The sequence below is a fragment of the Lottia gigantea genome (genome assembly GCF_000327385.1).
Source record: "Lottia gigantea unplaced genomic scaffold LOTGIsca_14, whole genome shotgun sequence".
NCBI lineage: Eukaryota > Metazoa > Mollusca > Gastropoda > Lottiidae > Lottia > Lottia gigantea.
Genome location: NW_008707617.1, coordinates 762,136 through 784,263, shown reverse-complemented (window position 1 = coordinate 784,263; position 22,128 = coordinate 762,136). Strand labels below are relative to the sequence as shown.

The 22,128-nt window shown below is 31.3% G+C and overlaps 1 protein-coding gene across 1 annotated transcript in view; it reads right to left on the bottom strand.

Moving 5' to 3' along the window:
* Positions 1 to 952: 952 nt before the first annotated feature.
* The window catches only part of LOTGIDRAFT_111965 (hypothetical protein), a gene marked incomplete at both ends in the record, with an annotated part of 67,775 nt that continues 46,599 nt past the window's right edge, over positions 953 to 22,128 (bottom strand). Inside the window, 6 exons of the mRNA XM_009049623.1 lie at positions 953 to 1,153; positions 2,359 to 2,460; positions 9,148 to 9,206; positions 9,672 to 9,810; positions 11,567 to 11,677; positions 20,352 to 20,487. Of these exons, the coding sequence (XP_009047871.1) occupies positions 953 to 1,153; positions 2,359 to 2,460; positions 9,148 to 9,206; positions 9,672 to 9,810; positions 11,567 to 11,677; positions 20,352 to 20,487 (748 nt within the window). The remainder of the gene's footprint in view (positions 1,154 to 2,358; positions 2,461 to 9,147; positions 9,207 to 9,671; positions 9,811 to 11,566; positions 11,678 to 20,351; positions 20,488 to 22,128) is intronic.

Here is a 22,128-nt window from a genome sequence, read left to right as displayed (position 1 = left end):
AAGACTTCAATTAGATTTTGACAAATTTAAGACTAATTAAAATATAGATCATTAAAATTTTGACATAACATTTCTACACAAATAGCATTACCAGGTAAATATCTGGGCGAGCATAAAGGAACAGATGTATGATTTGGGTTTATAATCTAAGAAGTGGTTGAATTTCAGAAATATTTGAGTTGAGTTTTCCACGATCTCAAAACTACCTACTCCACTCAAATTTCCTTTTGCTCCTCTTTTGTTAAAGAGTCAAAATGTTTTACAACCATAGAGTTCTTTGAAAACACATCATTACAACAGTGTTGGCCTTTATAAGTCACATTTTTTGTCAGACGTCATTATACATGTAAATTATCAGTGTAGTTGACACATCGGTGGTATTTTTATGGTGAATAAAAAGTCTAAAGGTGATGAACACTGCACTCCAAGTATTTTTTTTTATGGTAATTGAAAAGGCGGAAGTCTGTCATTCATTGAGGTATACATTAACTTTGGCATTTCAAAGGTGATTTAGTTTAATTACTTTCAATGTTAGATTTGATTTAATGCTGTTTAAACTACACATTTACTGCCATTAAGAGTACATATCTGTATTTCCAGTTATAATTGACCTTCATTTTGTTTTCTGTCCTGGATTCATCTTATAGGTATTGAGATGGCAGACGGATGCAGAACCTAACATATTTTGACATTTTGTGTCATTGTTGTATTCATTATCATTACATAACAGAATTTCTTTGTTACAATCAGCTTCTTTTCTGCATCCTGCATCCTGATCATGCCATGGGTTTGGATTGGGAACAACCCATGCTATGGTACCCATTACTGATTATACCTTTCCATCCAATATCCAAGATCGGTGATTCTTTTATCTGGTAAAAACCAAGTAACGGTTAGGACCAATGGTTGCTTCTCCTTATTTTTTTGTAGGTTTTATTTTTTGTCCAGGACCTTATATTTCGCTGGAACCTTTGGTGACAGTGGGATGAAGTGGGTTGGTGAATGGTTTACGCCGTCTGGTTGGTGATAATCTTGTAGGTGAGAACCGGCTTGTTGAAGGAGCTGACCCACCTGATAAGGGTCGTATTTTAAATGGTTCATTTTGGAGCGCTATTGTTTGAGCTATCATGGATGGTAAAATTTGCAATTGGTGCTGAAAAATAGACAAAAAAAAGTCACTGTACAACCCAGTCATTAAGAATAGCCAAATTATTGTTCTAATATGCTCAGGTTATGTTCACTAAAAATTTCAGTCAACCCAGCTGTAAATGGATAAGATCAAGAGGTTTGGCCAAAGACCAGCTGGTAGAAAGAATCCTTAACTTTGAACCTAGGTTGTTAACCTTGTAAAATGTAGTTGTTTCTATCTTTCTTTCTATCTTGTTGCATGACAAAGGGACATTTGATTCAAAACCTAGCTATGTGAAAGTTAACACACCTTCATCTCATACATAGATTTCTATCATCATGTCTTTACCTGAGAATGTTCATATATCATAACTGGGCCTTTAAATGATCATCGAAATTAATTTGATCACAGTTGTGTCCACAGAGACAAAACTTAATTTCATGCAGGATCTCTTTTCAATCTCTCCATTATTAGAAGGTTCTATTACATAGAAAGGTTTGTTTCGCTTGATGTTTCCGATCAAGTCCCAAGCTTCACTATTAATTTTCATAATGACATATCAAAGGATTTAATGTACTTTCAACCACCAACAATAGCACAAGGGAAATCATTTTCTTTAATGTCTGGGGGACATAAATATTAATATCAGTGACCAAAATTAGACTTCCAATACAAGTTGCAAGTAATTTATTGTCTACTAGTTGTATATTCCTTCATGTCATTCCCAATTCTCTTGAAAATTAATAACAAATTGATAATATACCAAGCAATTTCAAACTGGTTATAGCGTAAACTGCACTGGAAAAATATAACCAAAAATTGTAAAATCCAGTTCTTATGTATCATTATGATTCAATTCTACAGTCCTCATGTCAACAGGTTGTATTTTTTTGAACATTTCTACTGGTAGCCAAAATCTTCAGAAAATAAATGACACATTCATACTTTACAAGGATAACAACTTTAATTCTCGAGGGTGCTATAGATCCAAACCTCTTGGCATTGATCTATGATTATCCAGACTCATTTACAGCAAGGTTGACTGGAACATAATGACTAATTCAAGGTCATCAGATTTTTACATCCAAATCTAGATCAAACCCTACCATATTTTCAAACCAATCAGCAAAACCGAATGACCTAAAGACCTTTTAAACAGAAACTATTACCTCAATGGTATTTATTTTTAGAGCAATAAACCTTATTCTTTAAAAGAATAAATTACCCACCTGCAGTGCACCAAGAGAATCTTCTATTTTAGAAACCCTCTTTTCCATTTGGTATTGATTTGAATGCATTTCACCAACTAACTCTTGAATATTAACTTGAGTCTAATTAAAGATAAATGGTTAATACATAGAGATTTAATCAAGTAAATTAGATGAATATATTTCAATAATTTATAACGCAATAGATATAGAGATATACGCTTTCATAATTTATAAAGCAACAGTTTAAATCTAACAGTAATATCTATTAACCAGAACAGTATAATTGGTATTCTGTGGAAGTCTCCTAGGAAATATCAGGTTCTTAGGAAACAACTGATACTTGTTTTTTGAATTTAAAAAGTTCTCTTACAAACTTTGAGTATTTAGGAGAGGTAAACAGCCTTTATTCATTGAATAAATGCTAATATGGAATTGTGAATTTATAATTAAATTCTCTTCTCCTAGTAAAAAAAACGCTTAAATTTAGTCCAGGGATATTGATTTTTGTGGGTATTTTTTTCTAGTCATTAAAGCTCGAAAAGCTTGCTTTTGATTTCATTCTTCAGCATAGTTTTTTTTCTATTTTTTTATAATTACTTGAAAATAGGTTACAAATCTTGGACATGCTAACTCCACTTTAAAATCAAGATCTTTACAGTATTGTGTAACATTCAAAGCAAAATCACTGATATAAATATCTGCAAGTTTTAAACTGTTGCTAAATAAAACGAACTAGCATTAAAATAAATTGCGCTGCCAAAGCAAGCTAATGCCAGTTTTAATTCGCATCGCAAGCAGCTGAGTACAACACCAATTCTAGCATCCGATGTAGCCAAATGATAATACAAGATAATTTATAGATAATGATGATAATATTGATACTTAAGATATTAGAATAGCTTTCATTCTAAGAGAAAAAAGTAAACAGGCAAGAAAAGATTAATTTGAAAAAAATTTTTTTTTTTTGCAAAATTGTCCTAAAGCATACACCCACAAAACAATAAGTTTCTGTATATATTAGTATTAAAGATGTTCACAAGCCAAATTAGATATCAAGTTTCACATCATATCAATATACTCAAAATCTAACACATTTTTTGACAATCATATAAGTGCCCATAAAAACATGGTCTAGAACTCAATCCTAAGTAGTCACTTTTTTCAGCAATCAACTCTTTTCAAAACACCTGATGGTACCTCTCTTTGGAGGAATCCACTTCTATACAACTTTTACTCTTGATTTTGCCATGCTTTGGACGAAATTTTTTAATAAAGGAATTGTCTTGCTGGTATGGATTTTCAATCTACATTTTAACGTAATTATGAACTTCAAAATTAATCAACAATTTGGTATATGAATATGAATATGAAAGTCTACAACTTCCACATGTACATATTTTGAAAAAGTCAAGGGCATTAACTCTATAACCCATTGTCCAATTATCATAAAAATCAAATTGAAAAAAAAAAAATTTCCTTGTCAAAACTGTAGTTTCAGATGGACGAAATAGAGCAATAAAACTATAAATAACTTGGGGGGAAAAAAAAAATTCCAATTTAACTGAAAGATGAAATAAAGGGAAGAATCATAGGAAAACAAATATCATTGGACGAATATAAACTTATAACTTTAACCTATACATAGATATAGTTTAAATAACTAATTCAACATGCATGAAAAACAGAAAATTTAGCAGGGTAGTCTCAAAAATAATGGCTAATTTGATGGAAATTTACATGCCTACACCCCTGAATTTCTAGAAACCCTTTTAGTTTATACCAGAGTATTAGTACTAGTGTTTTTATTGTGCTCAAATCATTATCCTGTATAGAAACTAGGTAAAAAAAAACATTACAAATAATTGGATAATAAGTTTTCTTATTTACTAAAGCCCTAGCACCTTATTCTAAATTTAGATATGCTTGATACCCTCACCAAATCATTTGCACACATGACCTACGTCAAAAAGTATGTTACAAAGAAAAATTTTGAAATTGCGAAGATGCCTGTCGGTGTTTGCTAGTACCCCGAAGTTTGGAACCAGGGGGACTCAGAGGCAGTTTCAGCCTGATCTTTTGAGCAAAATAAAGACATGACAGTATATTAAAGTTAATTATACACCAGATGATAAAGACTATAATTCTAAAACAAAAATCAGAACAAAGATTAGAAGTTAAAATGGTAGATTTCATGACAGGAAAACAGCAATTAATAGCAGAATTAGTACATGAAACTGAAAATGATGTTCTCATTTAACAGCACAAAACCCAGTTAAATAAACTGTGTTTCCACTAAGGGAAAAAGCCGGCTTTAAGCTAGCTTTTGTGTGTTTCCACTGGGCAAATTGCAGAACTGTTACTGAACCAATTTATCAGGGGTTAGTTGAAAGCTGGCTATCTTATCTGACACGATAAACTGGCATAATGTATAAGCATAAGACTACCATTTTGAGAACAGTATAAACACATATAAGCAACCTTCACCTTTCCCAGGAACTTTGTTATATTCATTGCCATTGTGTACATGGTGTATATGCAGGGAACTACAAGGACTAATTTTAAACTCTTTAAAAAAAAATTTCCTAGAATACTTTGACGAAAACAGATTCCATTTACACTACAATTGGTTTTACTATCATGTAAGTGGATACAATTTAACACAGCCTAGACAAGATTGAGAGCAGAGCGCTTATAGCAGCCTTGTATTAAATCGGCTTCCAAGTTGTTTTTCAAACTGTACCTAATCTGAATAACCACCTCAACAATGACTAACAGCAATGTTAAAACCTAAAATTCCCAATAATGAATGGTATGATATGATTCATGTGTTAGCTCAACCTTCACATTCACCAAATTAGTAGATTATGCTAGTGTTGCACCTAGAGCATTGAATAAAGACTGAAAATATTGTTAGTGTATTGTTAGATTTTGAAATGTCTTTAAATGGTAATATATTTGAGCGCCAGTATAGCTGCATTTAGATAGCCACAAATTTTATGGCTGAGTCCAGACCCTGTATGGACCAAGTACGGTTCAGCAATATAAAAGTGGCAGTGTAAACAGGTTGAGAAAGTTTCAAGTGGGCCAATTCCCGCAAGAAGAGGTGGTCTCTCTGATAAATATCAGTGCAGTGTAAACGCGCCAGTGGGCCAAGCTGGCCAAGTCCACTTACAAAAGGAAACGTGCGCATGTGAAATAATGACTTTGACCCTATGACATGTAATGTGGTAATAGAATACATCGTGTTTGCAATGGCTTACGCCGTCGGAAAACATAAAATTTTATTTCTTTGCGTCTCAAAAACAAAATTTAGAGATTTTTTAAAAATCGTTTACGCTGTGAACGTGACAAAGTTAATCATGACTTTAAAATCATCGCCTTGTTTATGATCCAGTGAAAACAGCGCTGTGCAAACGGTACCGGCCAGCCAGGCCGAGCACGGTTCACTTCAAGCGGGCTTATTACTATAGCAGTGTAAACGCGGCTTACGATTGCTGATTGCTAGTTTGTATACATGGCTAAAACAAATTCATTAATATGCTTTGACCACCTTAGAGGTCTATATATAAGTTATAAGTATTCTTTATGCATTAAGGAAATTAAAAAAATCAGTCTTTGTTTCTGTTGATAAGATCTGAAAATATTTTTGAAAATGTTTTTAAAAGACGAAGTTTTACTCTCATCATGCTCAGGCAAACAAAAAATGGAGTCATTCTCTAAAAAGACAAATCATGCAAACAGAAAATTAGCAAACAAACTGACTAATTCATTCCAAATGAAAGGGGGTTCAAACCTGCTGATATTCAACATGTGGTATGGAGATATAAACACCATGTCGGGAATCCAAACCTGTCACCCCTACCGTCTAAAATGGGAAAGGAAAGGAAGACATTGGTGATTACAAGTGCAATAGAGATTATGCTGCACTTAAAATGAAAAATTTGACGAGCCAAATGTATTTAACATGAGGAAAAAATGATAAAAGAATTTTGGAAGGGAATTGAAGAATTGGACAATGCCACAGTCACCATTGCTGTTCCGATCCTTTCCCTTTGCTCTTTAACATCAGGAAATATTAACATTTTGGATTTCATAGAAAGAAAGGCCTGTAAGAGCCCAGATTATTTCAAGAGACTGAGAAATTTCCGCACAAAAACTTTTTATGTCTTTTATGAAAAATACCGAAAAATACCCATATTTTTCTTAAAACTTTTTTGAACCCCTGGCTAGATCTATTTTGTCCCAGTCCCTCTATCCACTATGACTCTAGAAGGGAAGCTTTTATTACAGAGGAAAATCAGAAGCTTTCAACAGAAAAATAAAAATTTATAACAAAACATAGAGAAAAAATTAATTTGTGTCTCCTATTCAATAATTAAACAAAATCAATAATATACATTTGCCTATTATCTATTTCAAATATATATTTTATCTACAGCAATTTATTTATTAATCTACATAATTGCCATGGAATTCTGATGATATTGGCCTGTCAGAATCAAAGTTTGATGTATTTGAGAATCATGGTCAGAGAGTTTGAAGTCAAAGAACATATCAAGAATTATATGCTTACATAGAAATAATCATTTTCAGATTATTTTCTGAAATCAATGAACATATTAAGCATCATTGTCTTAAGCCAAATAAATAATCATTTTCAGAAGTCAACTATTTTTCTGAAGTCAATGAACATATCAAGAATTACTGTCTGAAGTCAATGAGCATATAAAGAATTACTGTCTGAAGTCAATGAGCATATCAAGAATTACTGTCTGAAGTCAATGAGCATATCAAGAATTGCTGTCTGAAGTCAATGAATATAATCAACAATTATTGTCTGAAGTCATTGATAAGTCAATGAAATCAATTGTCTCAAATCTTCTATATCATTTCAAATATTGTGTGAAGTCACCAAATCATCCTCTGAAGTTATTAATATAATATTTGTAAATAGAAATCAAAAACGTTGTCATATTTCTTTAATAGATCTTTTGTACTAACTTGATCTTACTGTACTGTATGTAATTTTGAAGAGGAGTTTTATCAAATGAAGATCTAAAACTTTCAAATCTTAAACTATTTTGGGAGAAACAATTTTTATTAATGGATGGAAAGATAAGGAAGTTGTTAAAATATTAGGCAAGGTGAATCTGTGGATGTAGATTTTTAAAAAATTTAAATAAAACTCAAACGATGTGCATAAACTATGATAGGTTTTATAAATAAGTGTCCTAAAAGTATTATGCCAATCACATTTTGAAATTAAAGTCATACTTGACTGGAAAATTTAGTCCAAATAACAGCCCTGATTGTAACTACTCAGTGCCCAAAATAATATCTAGTCTAACTAAATTACATTCCGAGAACAATACAAAACAATCAAGTTTCCATCAGCAGTGCTCTTCTAAATTTTTTTTGGGTAAGAAGATAGATAGAAAAAAAGACAGACAGAAGATAGGTTATCAAATTGAATAATGGATAGAAAGGAAAAATGGTAAAATAAATGAGCATTAAAGGAATAGTGCAAGTCTGACTTAATCAGTCTTCTCTCTATGTGACTGGTTGTCTTAGGATGACAGATTTGTTTTCCTTACATGATAATAACTCCCAAGGTTTTGATGGTAACAAACTAAAATGGCGGCAGCATATAACAGAAGGAATGCTAATACTCTGGCATATGTCCAATTCAATCAATTCCCCCAACAGATAAACATAGAAATTAACGTGTTCACCAAGATTGTCAAATTATGTTTCATTTGATAAAAAAGATGCATGTCAAGTGACGAAGAAAGATCAATTTGATGGTTTCATTTTTGTGGAAAATTTCTAATTTCAAACCCAAAAATGATTAACTAATCAAGATCTGTGTATGGAAATCAGGTACAAATACTTTTTTTGAATTTTTTTATAAGATAGTTGAGGACAAGAACAAATTTTTTCAAGAGTTATGATAACATTTATAAAATTACTATGGAAACCGTCAAATTGACATCTTTAAAAGAGACAATCAAACATGTAAAAAGCAATATAAGTGCAAACAAATTTTTATCTATTTATCAAAATGAAAGCAGTTTTGTCATTTCTGTATCAGAAATCCTATTTCATTTGAAAATGTTCATGGAAAGCGAATGTCTCTTACTTTAAAATACATAGATTAAATTATTAAATGCACAGACACAATATATATCAGGGATTGTGGCCATTTTGACATCTTTGTTACCAACTGCTAGAGTATAATTAGAGCCACCTGTATCACTTTTCAGAATATAATTATTCGATTGAATACATGGAACAATGTATACAGCTTTGCATTCTCCCATGCTGATATTACAGAAAATGTCATGATATCAACAATATATTCAATGGAGATATTCAATAATCAGAAACTTTAGACTATTGCCATTTCAATATTGTAGAGGAACTACAGTTCAATTTTCATTCTCAAAGGTGATATGGATAGCTGAAATTGAGCTCTAATAGTTGGTAAAGAAAATATTTAGATGATAGAATCCTCTATATCATAGAATGTATGTTGATTCAGTTTAATAAAGAATAGGAAAAACATTCACTATATAGTTGAGAGCAAACAGCAAGCTTGTTTCAAATGATCCATTTATTGTGAATAGCTAGAATCAAACAGTAATAGCAAAGTGAGCGAGCACTGAACACAAAGATATTTAAATTGTGAAACATTTTGTGCGTTGTAACACAGAAAATTCAGAAAATGCAATTAAATAAACTCATCATTTCTTGCAATTTTTACAAAATTCTTTCAAAAAACACCAAAGAATAACAAAGAAAACATACTTTGGCCATGTCTATTAAAGTACTTTGATTTTCAGTTAATTTTCGTTGATCCATTTTCACTCGACGTAAACTGAAATAAAATGAAATGAAATGGACATTAATATTTGAGTGTTTCACAAAATGTGATTGTCAATATCAGTTGTCATACAAAGTTTAATAACATGTACTTTTTGCACCACTCAAATTTTCATTCAGATTCTGTGGGTATGGCAATTCTACTAAAACTAAGTCTTTATGTTACAAGAGCTGCTAAAGGCTGTCATAAAATTCTTAGTTTTAATGGAATACCAGGACATGTTAAAAGTTAAAACATAACATCTTTACTATCCCTAAAAGTTCAGAATTCCACTTTTTCTCATACTCTTCTTTCTAGATTGCTGACAAGAGAAAATCTAACTGAACATTTTGACGGTATTACACACAATCTATTATAGAAGAAGAGGATAACGGAGCAAAATGCAAAATGATTTTCTGACCAATTTGGTGTTATCACTGAAGGCAAACTGAAGTTAAAACAAATAAACTAATGACTTGCCTGTGTATTGCTTGTAAAAATTTTCTCTGATGAGCACGAACTCTACCAGCATGGACTTTCTGAACTAATTTTGTATATTTATAAATTAACCATGTTTCTCGTAAAACATTAGCTGCAGCATTTTTTAACTGAAAAATTAAAAAAAAAACTTAATTATGATGAACAGAGCAAATTAAATTTTTTCGGGGCCAGATCCATCAAAGGATTAATTGGCTTTCAAATCTAGGCCATTGGTAAATGATACAGGTCAGAGGTGCTGATATGAAAAAAGGTGACCAGTCGTTTTGATGAGTCAAAAAATTCTGGTTTTGTTTTCTGCAGTCTGAGCATGTTTTAGATCAGTTGACAGTTTGAAATGGTTAGTTTTCTTACTACACACTACATGTTAGCAGCAAAGCAGGATATAAATTCCTGACCATTTCATTTCAAATTTCCTCAGGTCTCCAGCTGTAAATGAGCATGGAAATTCATATCTGAATGATACAGATACAGCAGCCTATTCCGGAAATGGTTTCTTTAATATCCCTTGGTTTCCATGAGGTTAATTATATCTCAGTTGTACATCATCATACAGAGAAAATTGTCTTCGTTATCTAGTCAACATCTAGTAATTACGTCAAACTTTCTCTATCAAATTCCCTACATGCATTCTATGTCCAGAATAGAATTTAATTATGGTAGCTGCGGTTAATCAGTTTTATGTTTTTAATGAGGGAAACTATATTTGTTGCAATACATGATATATAAATTTATTCTTATTAGAACATTTTTGTAATTTAATAAGCGAATATCAATGAAGGCTGTGATTATTAAAAGCAGATATCAATTAGACATGCTGTTGATGATTGTAAAAATCATATTTACAAAATAAAATGTTGAAGAAAAAAACCCGTCCAAATATGAATTAATGATGCTTCTGAACACAACAAATGTCAAAAATTTTGTTGAAGAAATATATAGCTTTTGAACTGCAAATTTAAACAGATCATAGTAGTAATCAAATTTTCTTTAAATTTTGAACAACAAATGCCAAAAAAATTTGATGAAAAAACACCAAATTTAAACAAATCAAATTTCAAGAGATGACAATTTAGTTTATTACAAGGATCAAGATATGTCCATTTTATAAATAAGGCGTATGACAAGTTGTCAATGATAAATCTGGATGTCAATATCTAATGTATGACAAATTGAAACATGTAAGTGTATGATAATAAGAGTTGAAACTATTCTGGATAATGGAGTCTCGAATCAAACCATATCTATCAATTATTGATATTACTATCTATCTTTTACTGAAAGGTCAATCAGAAAAATTAGACAAGATCTTTCTAAAACATGAAATAATTCATCATGAAAAACACTCAAGCTTTTAGAATAACAATATTTTATTGTTTGCTGGGAGATGATATGGAGTTTATTAATATAAAACCTTCAGATAAAAACAACTTGTGGTTAATGGCAAGTAGGTTCCCACACAGTAGCTAATGTCAATTTGATGACAATTGTAGATAGTATCCACCTGCTTTTTGATCCACTTATAGCAACTAGAATCTCCTTTGACCATAAATCATAAAAATGTTTCATATATTTTCCAAAATTAAAAAAATATATGATCAAGACTGGATCACGTTCAAAAGTAATTGGACATGCAAACTGAACATAAATAATAAATGATTTGATGATACATGCGGTTTGTATACAAGTCATCCTTACTCTTTATTCCTGTCAACTCAGCTGTAAATGTGTTGGGAAAGTCAAGGAAAGATCAATGCCAAGAGGTTTGACCAAAAACCAGCTTGAAGAAAGGGTCCTCAGGAATTTGTTATCCTTGTAAAAAGTGGTTGTTTTCTACTCATTTGGTACAATAATCATGATGCTTACCCTTTTTTGCAACTGCGTGTCCATCATAAAATTATGAACATGTTTTTCAGCTCGACTGAGCTCTAATTTTCGAGCTATAACTGCAACAACAAGAGCTGTACAACCAGCACCCTGAAAAACAATTAAACACAAATTGATATAAAAATCATGTTAAAAATAGGTATGATAATAAAATATTAAAATAAAGATTGAATCAACATTAGAACATGCCCACACAACAGAAAAATTTCTTGGCAGCTCTAAAGCTCTGAAGCTAAGATTCAAAATCTAGCTCTCTAAAATGAAGGCAAGATTCATATTTTTGCTCTGTAAAATTTAAGCAAGAATCATATTCTATTTCTCTAAATTTAAGCAAGAATCATATTCTAGCCCTGTAGAATTTAAGCAAGAATCATATTCTAGCTCTGTAAAATTTAGGCAAGTCTCGTATTCTAGCTCTCTAAAATGAAGATAAGTTTCATAAACTAGCTCTGTAAAATTTAGGCAAGTCTCTTATTCTAGCTCTCTAAAATGAAGATAAGTTTCTCTCAACTAGCTCTTATAAAATTGAGGCAAGATCGATTAAGATCTCACTCTTCAAAAAGAACTTAAATTTCCTTTGCTAGCCCTCCTAAATGAAGGCAAATACATACTCCATTCATTTACTGGAAATCAAATACCACCAACTTGTTTTAATGATTGTAACCTTTTGGCGAAAAATGCCAACTGTTCTATTTTGATGATGTTTAAGAACATTTACTTAATACTGGGCCAAGTAACAAGGGAAAATGATAAAAACGTTTTGATAAATTACCACCATTTAAAAAGAAGTTAACATAACACATAACTCTCTAAAAGATCCACTCTTTTGTATTTCAGAAAATGATTTTAAATATATTTATTTAAATGAGTTCATTAGGAATTGCATCCTGCAGTTCACTATGTTACAATTTTGATGAAGCTAGAATGTACAGTCAAACTGCATTTAACAGGTTATTGACAATCCTCTAATCAAAGGCGGGATAAAATTTCAGTCTTCGTTAGTCTCTATTGTTTTACTGATTCAGATCTGGCAATGGAAACTAAATACAAAATATATTGCTGTCCATGTTGTAAATAGCTTATTGATTGCAAAAAATATTTCCCTTTCTTACAATATTAATCACAAGGGACTGAATAAACAAAACATATGTTACCTTCGTGGTCTACGATTGCATTTGTAAAAGGAAATGAAATTGAGCGTCAAGAGGGGTGGGCCTAAAGTTACAGTGATAAAAGGAAATGAAATTGAGCGTCAAGAGGGGTGGGCCTAAAGTTACAGTGATAAAAGGAAAAAAGGAAATTGAGTGTTAAAGATGGGTTCCCTTCTTTTCATTTATAAAAGTGAAAATGCTAATACTTATATGAATAGAAAGTAGAGGTGTTCTAATGACTTGGAAAAATACCAGTTTGTCTCCCATGTCCATAATGAATTCATAATTAGCTAAATTAGAAGAGAATTACCAGCAGAATTCCAATGAGTGACTGATCAATAAAGGTCAAAAAGTCTTTTTTTGTTTATCCAGACTGTACATACATGAGCATTTATGATTGGTTAAAACTCTTTATTATATGCAATCAGAACATAAAGATATGATTAAGAATACATGATAATTCATTAAAAACACCAATTTGTCAAATAGTTTGCTTAATTTGACCCTAAAAATTATGGAAACCGATCTTCAACATGAATGTTCCTACAATTAAAGTGAGGAAAGGAAATGAAATTGAGTGTTAACATGGGTGGGTCTAAAATTACAGTGATGAAAGGAAATGAAATTGAGTGTTAGCATGGGTAGGCCTACAATTGCAGTGATGAAAGGAAATGAAACTAAATGTTACATGGGTGGTCCTACAATTTCAGTAATGAAAGGAAATGAAATTGAGCGTTTAACTGGATAGGCCTACAATTGAAGCAGTAAAATGAAATGATACTAAGTATGTCATAAGATTTTTTAAGAAATATTTTTCCGTCCTCAATCAACCATACAATATCTCATAAAATTGCTTTTAAACCATGTGGTCGTTAGAGACAAAATTCATGTTACAGAGCAGAATAGGTTATGTTTCTTTTGAACAATCCATCTTGCGTGGCTTATGAAACTTGAACACATTAAAATTTTTTTTTTGTTTACAATGGACAGGAATCCATCATATGCATCTGGCTTTAGCTTATTAGAGCTTAGAATGAGGAAAATTTTGTCAGCAGAGGTCATTAACAAAAACAGTTTTTGATTTCAAGTTTTATTGTTGTTCATCCCTAATCATGACCAAACCCCATCTCATGTCTATCTCTGCATCGTGGACAGGTTTAAAAAGTTGAACATTTTCAGTGGTAACATCATAGAGCCTCTGATGAACTACATATTCAAAGCATACTCTAACAATACAAGATGTACATGTAGATCAGTTACATGTTATATATATGATCTTTAACATATGGAATATTTGGACTGCCAGGAATATATGAAACAGGTGAGAAAGAGAACAGTGGAAATATGAAAATGCTGTGAGATGTAATATATGCCAGATAAAAAGCTCATTGATAGGTTTCAGTCGGTATCTTGTACATCTATTTTAAAATCAGACATTCAAGGGTATAAAATAAATTGATGTTATTTGGCAATTATGTGGTGTTGTAAAAACGGCCTTTTAGTGTGTAAAAACCCAAGTAAAAGTTTCAAAGCAAAGTACAATTAAGAAGAAATCAATCAAGAAATATGCACTTGAAATCTAGAAAAAATGCAGAAATTTTTTCGAAACAAGTACGATTGCCAAGGGGGGGGGGGGACTCAGTACTACAATTGAATTCAACTAGTGGATGCCATAGGAAGACATTTTTTAGGTTTACAGTATTCCTCCATTTTATAAATTGTTTGACTGCCACAGTTTTGGCATGAAACAAACAAATAAAAATTGTGGTAAAAAAGAGATATAAAAACTGAAGAAATAACGAAAACAATATAAAACCTTAAATAATAATTCACTTTCAGTAGGATTATTTGCAATCTCCTTGTGACAGATTTGAAAATTAAATTTCGTGTCAAACCGATTTTCTCAAGTATTCGTGATGTTTGCTCGGTTCTTGTCATGCTAAAATGTCCAGTATGGATATCAGATTTCCAATATAAAATAAGATGTCTTGGAGACAATACATATCACTGGTTTCCATGGCAACATAAATAATACTATTACATGTTGATCAAAGAGATATATTAGGATTGATGGCTAAAACAGAAACAAGAAATAAAACAAAATGTCAGAGTGACCATTTTCTGATTAAATTTTTTCCAGACTTGATGGAAACATATCTGGACATTATCATTCTGTCAAGAAACCAAAAGAGAAATTGATTGACATTTAATTATCTATGTACTTTTCTATGATATTGTCAAAAAAAAGAATTTTGACTAATCATGATGACTTAGATAACCAAGTAAGGCCTACGGATTTTGCTGAAATTCGCTAATTAGATGATTTTAATACATATTATATCACTTAGAAAAGTGAGGAAATTTCTAAAAGTGAAAAGATAATTGAGGAATTTTTTAATTCTGAATTCAAACCAAATTAAATTTTAATAAGCATCAATAATATATTAAACCCAGAATGTATGATTTGAATTATTGCCAATTAAACTCTGATATATAGTCCTTGCTATGAATCTCAAAATTTCGGCTCTTAATTTGGCTAAAGAAAATGGACATTAACAATATATAGTACACAAAGGGAAAGGTTTGTAGAACAACAGCATGAGCCTTCCCTTGTCTCAAATTTTCATAGCCGATAGCAACATTGTTCATTGTCCTGTTCCATAGATTACACGCTTCCTCCATGTCAACCCCTTTCACTAGAATTACTTGAAGTGGGAAAATCCGAAGTCAGACTTAAACCCAGGGACTATCAATAAGCACAAGCTCATGTCAATCGAAATGAAATGACAAGGTTTAACTGAAAAATTTGAAAGGTGGTCTTCATAAACTGTGTTTCCACTGAAGGAAAAAAGCCGATTTTCAGCTAGCTTTCATGTGTTTCCATGGAGAAAATTGCCAAGTGTACCTCTCTTTTTGTGTTCGGCATTTTATTGGGGGCCAACTGAAAGCTAGCTTAAAGCCAGCTTTCACTTAACCAATGGAAACGCAAAAAGCAAGCTTTATCTCACTGGCAATAGGAGCGTACTGGTTTTTCCCGTCTATTGCATTTCTTACTGGTCTAAAACAGTAGTCTTGTACATCATGAGTTGTCAATAATTTGCGACTTTGTGATGGAGGCTAAGGTCTTTCGGGAACCTGTTAAACTCAGTGTAGGCGCAATGTGTTCCGCAATAAAGCTGGTTCTAAGCTAGCTTAACTTCACAATTCTCAGTGAAAACGCGGTTATAGGTTTTGGTGATTGAAATTCATAAGAAAACACCAACGCCAAAATAAGAATTCAAATATTAGGAATTAATGAAGCTGAATTGCGTTTGTATAACAATAAGTCTAGTTTTCTGTCTGCATACAAATTACTGGACCAATGTGCCATAATAATTACATGATAGAAAATAATTATAAACTTCTAGTCTAGCTATTACTTTTATTACATAATAAACTATTCTTTCATTATACAATCTAAAAAAATACAGTAGACCCTATACCAAAAGTATAATCATGTCCATGAAATCATTAAGTATAATCATATCCATAAAATCATTAAGTGTAATCATATCCATAAAATCATTAAGTATAATCATATCCATGAAATCATAACAAAAGTATAATCATATCCATGAAATCATAACAAAAGTATAATCATATCCATGAAATCATAACAAAGGTATAATCAGATCCATGTAATCATAACAAAAGTATAATCAGATCCATGAAATCATAACAAAAGTATAATCATATCCATGAAATCATAACAAAAGTATAATCAGATCAATGAAATCATAACAAAAGTATAATCATATCGAGGAAATCATAATTTGATTTTTCAATACCAGATTATTTAAAATGTTGTTTACAACAGATAATATAGCTCAGATTCATTACTGTGTAATATGAAGCGAATGCATTAATGGGGTAAGAGAGATATCATAAATAACACATATACCTGGCAACATAAAACCCTTTTACATTAATATATTATCTGGTTTCAGAAAAAATAAATTTTATGTAACGGAAGCAGGCAAGCAGTGCTTCCGATGCTGTTCTCAGAACCATTCTCAGAACTGACAACTGATAATATAGTTAAGTGGTCCAACAACCTTTGCGATTTACACTACAATTGAAGAACCATTCTCAGACCACTTGATTTGTCAATGGGCATATTTCATTGCGACATGATTCGGACTGAGAAGAAACTGCTTGAAGGGAAACTGGTGTAAAAGGGCTATAAATAGAAATGGTTATTAAAATACCGAATGTCTGCTAACATGCTAGTAGTTACATTAATACCTTTAATCACATAGCTACCAAATGAAATGACATGGAAGATGAAGACACACGCCATGCAGTATACAATGAAGGAAATTTGTCATGACAGCTGCAATGGCAGACTTTAGTTCAATTTCCAACAGCCTTGAGATCATTAACATGTTCAGCCTTCAGTAGGGCCTACACGGGGTCTTAGTTTATTGTTCCATCCAAACAACTCAAGACAGCTATAAATAGTGGCTTCTGTGACATGAATGGAACAAGGAATCTCTTTTTCAGACAAAACAGCAATTTATATCTTGAAATTGCATTGTATGAATAATCTTGAATAGTTTTACAAATAGTTAGATTCATTTAGTATTAATGAATTATGGACAAGAGGCAGGGTATTCAGACAACATGGCTGCCACATGGTTACATTAAAAACCTCTTAAATTCACTCTTGTCATTTTGATGATGATAGCAATCAAGGAAAGTGATAAATAGATCTAGTGATAATTTTTTTTAGCTTGTGTTGAATCATCAGAGGCCTGCTTCATTAAGAACCATCATTGATAAACTATGATTCTGGTACCCATCTACACTTTATGCTTGTAACACTGGGTTAAATTAACCAACCATGAATTTCATTAAAATTTTTGATCTGATGAAGTATGTATCTTTTGAAAAAAATGGGTTAAACCACATTATTTGGCATATACATATAGGTTAATAAGTGGGAAAAAAATGGCAGGAATGAGAAAATGACAAAGGTATTAATAAAATATAATGCCATGCTAAATAAAAATTAGATACACAATTTCTCATTAAACCATAAAGAATCATAAATCATGAACTATGAAACATAGATCATTAATTATTGAACAAATCAATGCTGAATAAGGTGGCCCAGGGGAGTAAATTGATGGCACACAAAGAGACTTTCAGTTGGTAACTGAAAAGTCACAATTAATCAAGATACATAACAAAAAGAGCGGGAAAATAGAATATGATGTCATTTGAATAATAGTGAATATCAGCATACAATAAGCTAATGAGTGAGTGAGATCTAACGATAATGAGTATTTTTCCACTATAATGACTAAGTGGTGTGATCAAACAAACTGTAATTTCAAACGTAATCTACCTAGTTATGTTGAGTAATTTATTCATGAGCTGCTTAGAATTTTTCCCAATAATTTGTGAAAATTCACATCTTCTATGTATTGAGTCTGGTTTTGGGCTATTTTCACTCAACATTCATTTCAAGAGACACCATTTTCCACTTCATGTCGTCAGTTTTTACACGATAGAATACAAAGGTGTAAAGTCTGCTGACTAGTCATGTTTTGATGACTGTCTGATATCTTACAATGGAATAATTAAATTCTCAGTCTTGTTGTTATTCCTCACATCACTCAAACACACTGATCTATCATTCCTTTATTCAAGCAGACATGATTAAAATGAAGACAATATTACAAGACTTGCACCCTCTGTGGTTTTCTCTTTTTTCCCTCTTAAAAACACCAATGTTAGGAATTTGTTCCAGGAAGAAAACATCTAGTCTGGAGCACCAAGACTTACTTCACACAAAAACAATTTTCTACCTCCAGCAGTTAGAACTTGTCATGTGGTTCTAATAATTCGAAAGGTAATGTTATCTGAAAAAAATTTGTGACTTTCAATCACTAACTGAAATATGTTTCTGATCAAAGAAATCTGTCTAATGATAAGACATTTGATCTGCTCTTCAAAAAAATAGGAAAGAAAACAAGTTTTAATATATTGTATGAATTTCTTGTTATTTCTATAGATCAAAGGTTCAGAAAATTTCTAATGCAAAAGAATGGAATGGTCTCTAATTAAAGAAAACATCTAAGATCTAAAATACAAGAAATCAAAAACACAAATGAGTTGCCTGTTTTTCTCTTTATAAATCCAATGAATTGATACCAAAAATATGCTGTGATAACAGTAAAGACTTTGCATACCATTTTTTGACTTATAACTGGCATCAAAACCAAACTGGAAAAACAAAACAGCTCTGAAACTCTTTGAGTAAGCCATGAACATTGTAAATTCAGATGATTTCGAAGTGTATGAAGAAGTGCTAGGCACCAAAATAGATGATTCCTTTGATTTTAAGTAATTTTTTTTCTTCATTGCATACAAGGCCACAGTAAGACAATTAAAAAATGAACGAAAAAAGCCCAAAATTTTGTAAAAGCACTTTAGTTAACTGAGTAAAGTGAATTAGAGAAAATAAGAGATGGTTGATTCAGTGTACTAGAGTCACTCTAAAATAAGATGAAATTTTAAAGAGCACCATTTTTTTTTTTTTTTTTAAGGCATTTTCATAAATGCAGGAATTCATAATGCTAATTCTAGACAAGTTAGATGCCTACAATGGTGTATGTACCAAAGTTATTCTAAATTTAGATAACATTGTAAGTGCATTAAGAAGTGATCAACAGTAGAATCATTTTAGATTTTTAAATTTGTACTTTTGGCTATTTATTGTTGAGTTTATGTCTAGTTTGTATTGTTTATGTCTATAAATATGATGGTGTTGGAATCACACGCTGACAACGAAGAATCAAACTTCATTTTTATTGGCCCATTATACACAGATTTTATCATTTAGACTACACCAAGTTACTTTTCGCATGTATGTAAACATTGAAATGTGAATATACAATCCAGATGCATTTCTATTTATAACCCATAGACAAGGTATGTGCTAGAAATAGTTCCCTTGCAGAAAAAAGTCTTCCATTAGTTACAACCAATTAATCAAAAAAATATTTTCAGGTTAAGATGATCGAATACAGTTCTAGATTTATTGCATTTGTATTTATTTTTGTGAGATCCTGTTAGCTCCGACAAAATCTCTTTCTATAAAATAAGTTAGATGAATTGACATTTTGATTTTCACAAACTACACGCAAACTCACCAGTCAGAAAAGAATACAACATGAGTGATAACAAAGTTTTTACTGAATAGATCATTTGATTGGTTAAATTTGAGAACACACATTTCTAGCAAATGTTGTTAGAGCAGAGTGAAGTAATTCTTAGTGGATATTCCACATACTTTGGCATTTGTAAAGTTTTAAATTGGTCCCGGTTGTTCCCTCAATTTTGTCACTTTTGTTTACCAGATATTTGTAAATATGGTTTTTGACCACTTCTATTAGAAAAGAAAAGCAGAATAAGAGTAGCGCTTAAGTTTAAAAAAATTTATAACTCCAAAAAATAATTTTCAAAACACTTCGAAAAAAATACAATAGATCACATGAGTTGAAGGTTAAGCTATATTTTATAGTAACCACAGCAAAAGCAAAATGTAGAAAAATAAAATAACTTACCATTACACCAGTACCTATAGCTATACCACGTCCACAATATGTATTAGGTACAATATCACCATAACCAATTGATAAAAACGTAATAGCTATCATCCACATAGAATTTAATATATTAGCATGATTCTCATCATGATAACTGAAATATACAAAAATTATCATTTACATAGAATTTAATATATTAGCATGATTCTCATCATGATAACTGAAATATACAAAAATTATCAATTACATAGAATTTAATATATTAGCATGATTCTCATCATGATAACTGAAATATACAAAAATTATCAATTACATAGAATTTAATATATTAGCATGATTCTCATCATGATAACTGAAATATACAAAAATTATCAATTACATAGAATTTAATATATTAGCATGATTCTCATCATGATAACTGAAATGTACAAAAGTTATCAATTACATAGAATTAAATATATTAGCATGATTTTCATCATAACTGAAATATACAAAAGTTATCAATTACATAGAATTTAATATATTAGCATGATTTTCATCATGATATCTGAAATGTACAAAATTATCAGTTACATAGAATACAATATATTAGCATGATTCCCATCTTGATAACTGAAATACAGGAGTAAAAAATTATAAATCTTTTACAAAGAAGTTAGTATTTTAGCACGGAATTTTTGAGTAAGTATGTCTTTTCCTTTTTTTTTTTCATTTTGACTTCACTTATTCGCGGATTGATTTTCTTCCATTTGCTTACAGCTCCCAATTCTAAATCAGAACCATGAAATAATATTATTCAGACATTGCTTACAGGCATGTTTAATAACATAATTGAATTCATTTCATAAACACAGTTATTAAATGGCACGTCATGTCAGACTTTCTATTTAGTATTCATAATATAATAGAGGAAATTTACTAATTCTGTTTCCGTCTTAACCTGTAGTATAGACATGTATATGACTGCTTGTCCTTCTAATGACCTCAGATCATCCGTTGATGGTCAACTTTGACAGTTTATGGAAACTAACTCCTGAAGGGCTCATTAGATGTTAAATAGTAACTATTAGTAGTCAGGGCGGGTCTCTTAATGTCAATTAAATTGGATTTAATCCTGATATATATGATAGACTATGATGTAAATGGCGTCCTTCAAACCACAGATAATGAATGGCTGAATCCAAATAAATAACATTTAAGTCTATTCAAAGTCGCCCATCTTGGAGATCTTGAGACAGAACATATTTTCAATGTCTATGTCTTTGATTCATATGCAATTGACGAAGTTAAATAAGACGAAGTTGAAGGGAATGATTAAATTCTGGTCTGGCATTTGAATAAATTGCTGTATACTCAAGGAAATTGATAGTAAACCGAAGCACATGTTCTCTTGAAGGACAAACATGGACCTTAGAATATGAGTACTGGAACTCATAGCTTGTTTAACAGTTAACCAACTCAATTGCAGAATGGCATCTGGCTTTATATGCTCTGCCTCTTGCACAAATCTGTTTTTAAGCAAATAAAAGGCAATCAAGTGGCTGGCAAGCCAAATTTTGGTGGTGGTTGGTGTTTCAAGTCATCTTATCCAGATTTCATGTTTGAGTTTGTAAAAATTTATCAGGTACATGAACAATCAATTTTCTCATGTTTACACAGATTCTAAACTAAACCTGCTCTGTTGAAGAACTCAAGATTTATATTTTTGGTAGTAATGTCAACACATGTGGAAGCTTGCTGATTATAAAACAAATTGAAACAGCACTTGGGTAAACTTTAGGCACTGAGTTCTGGT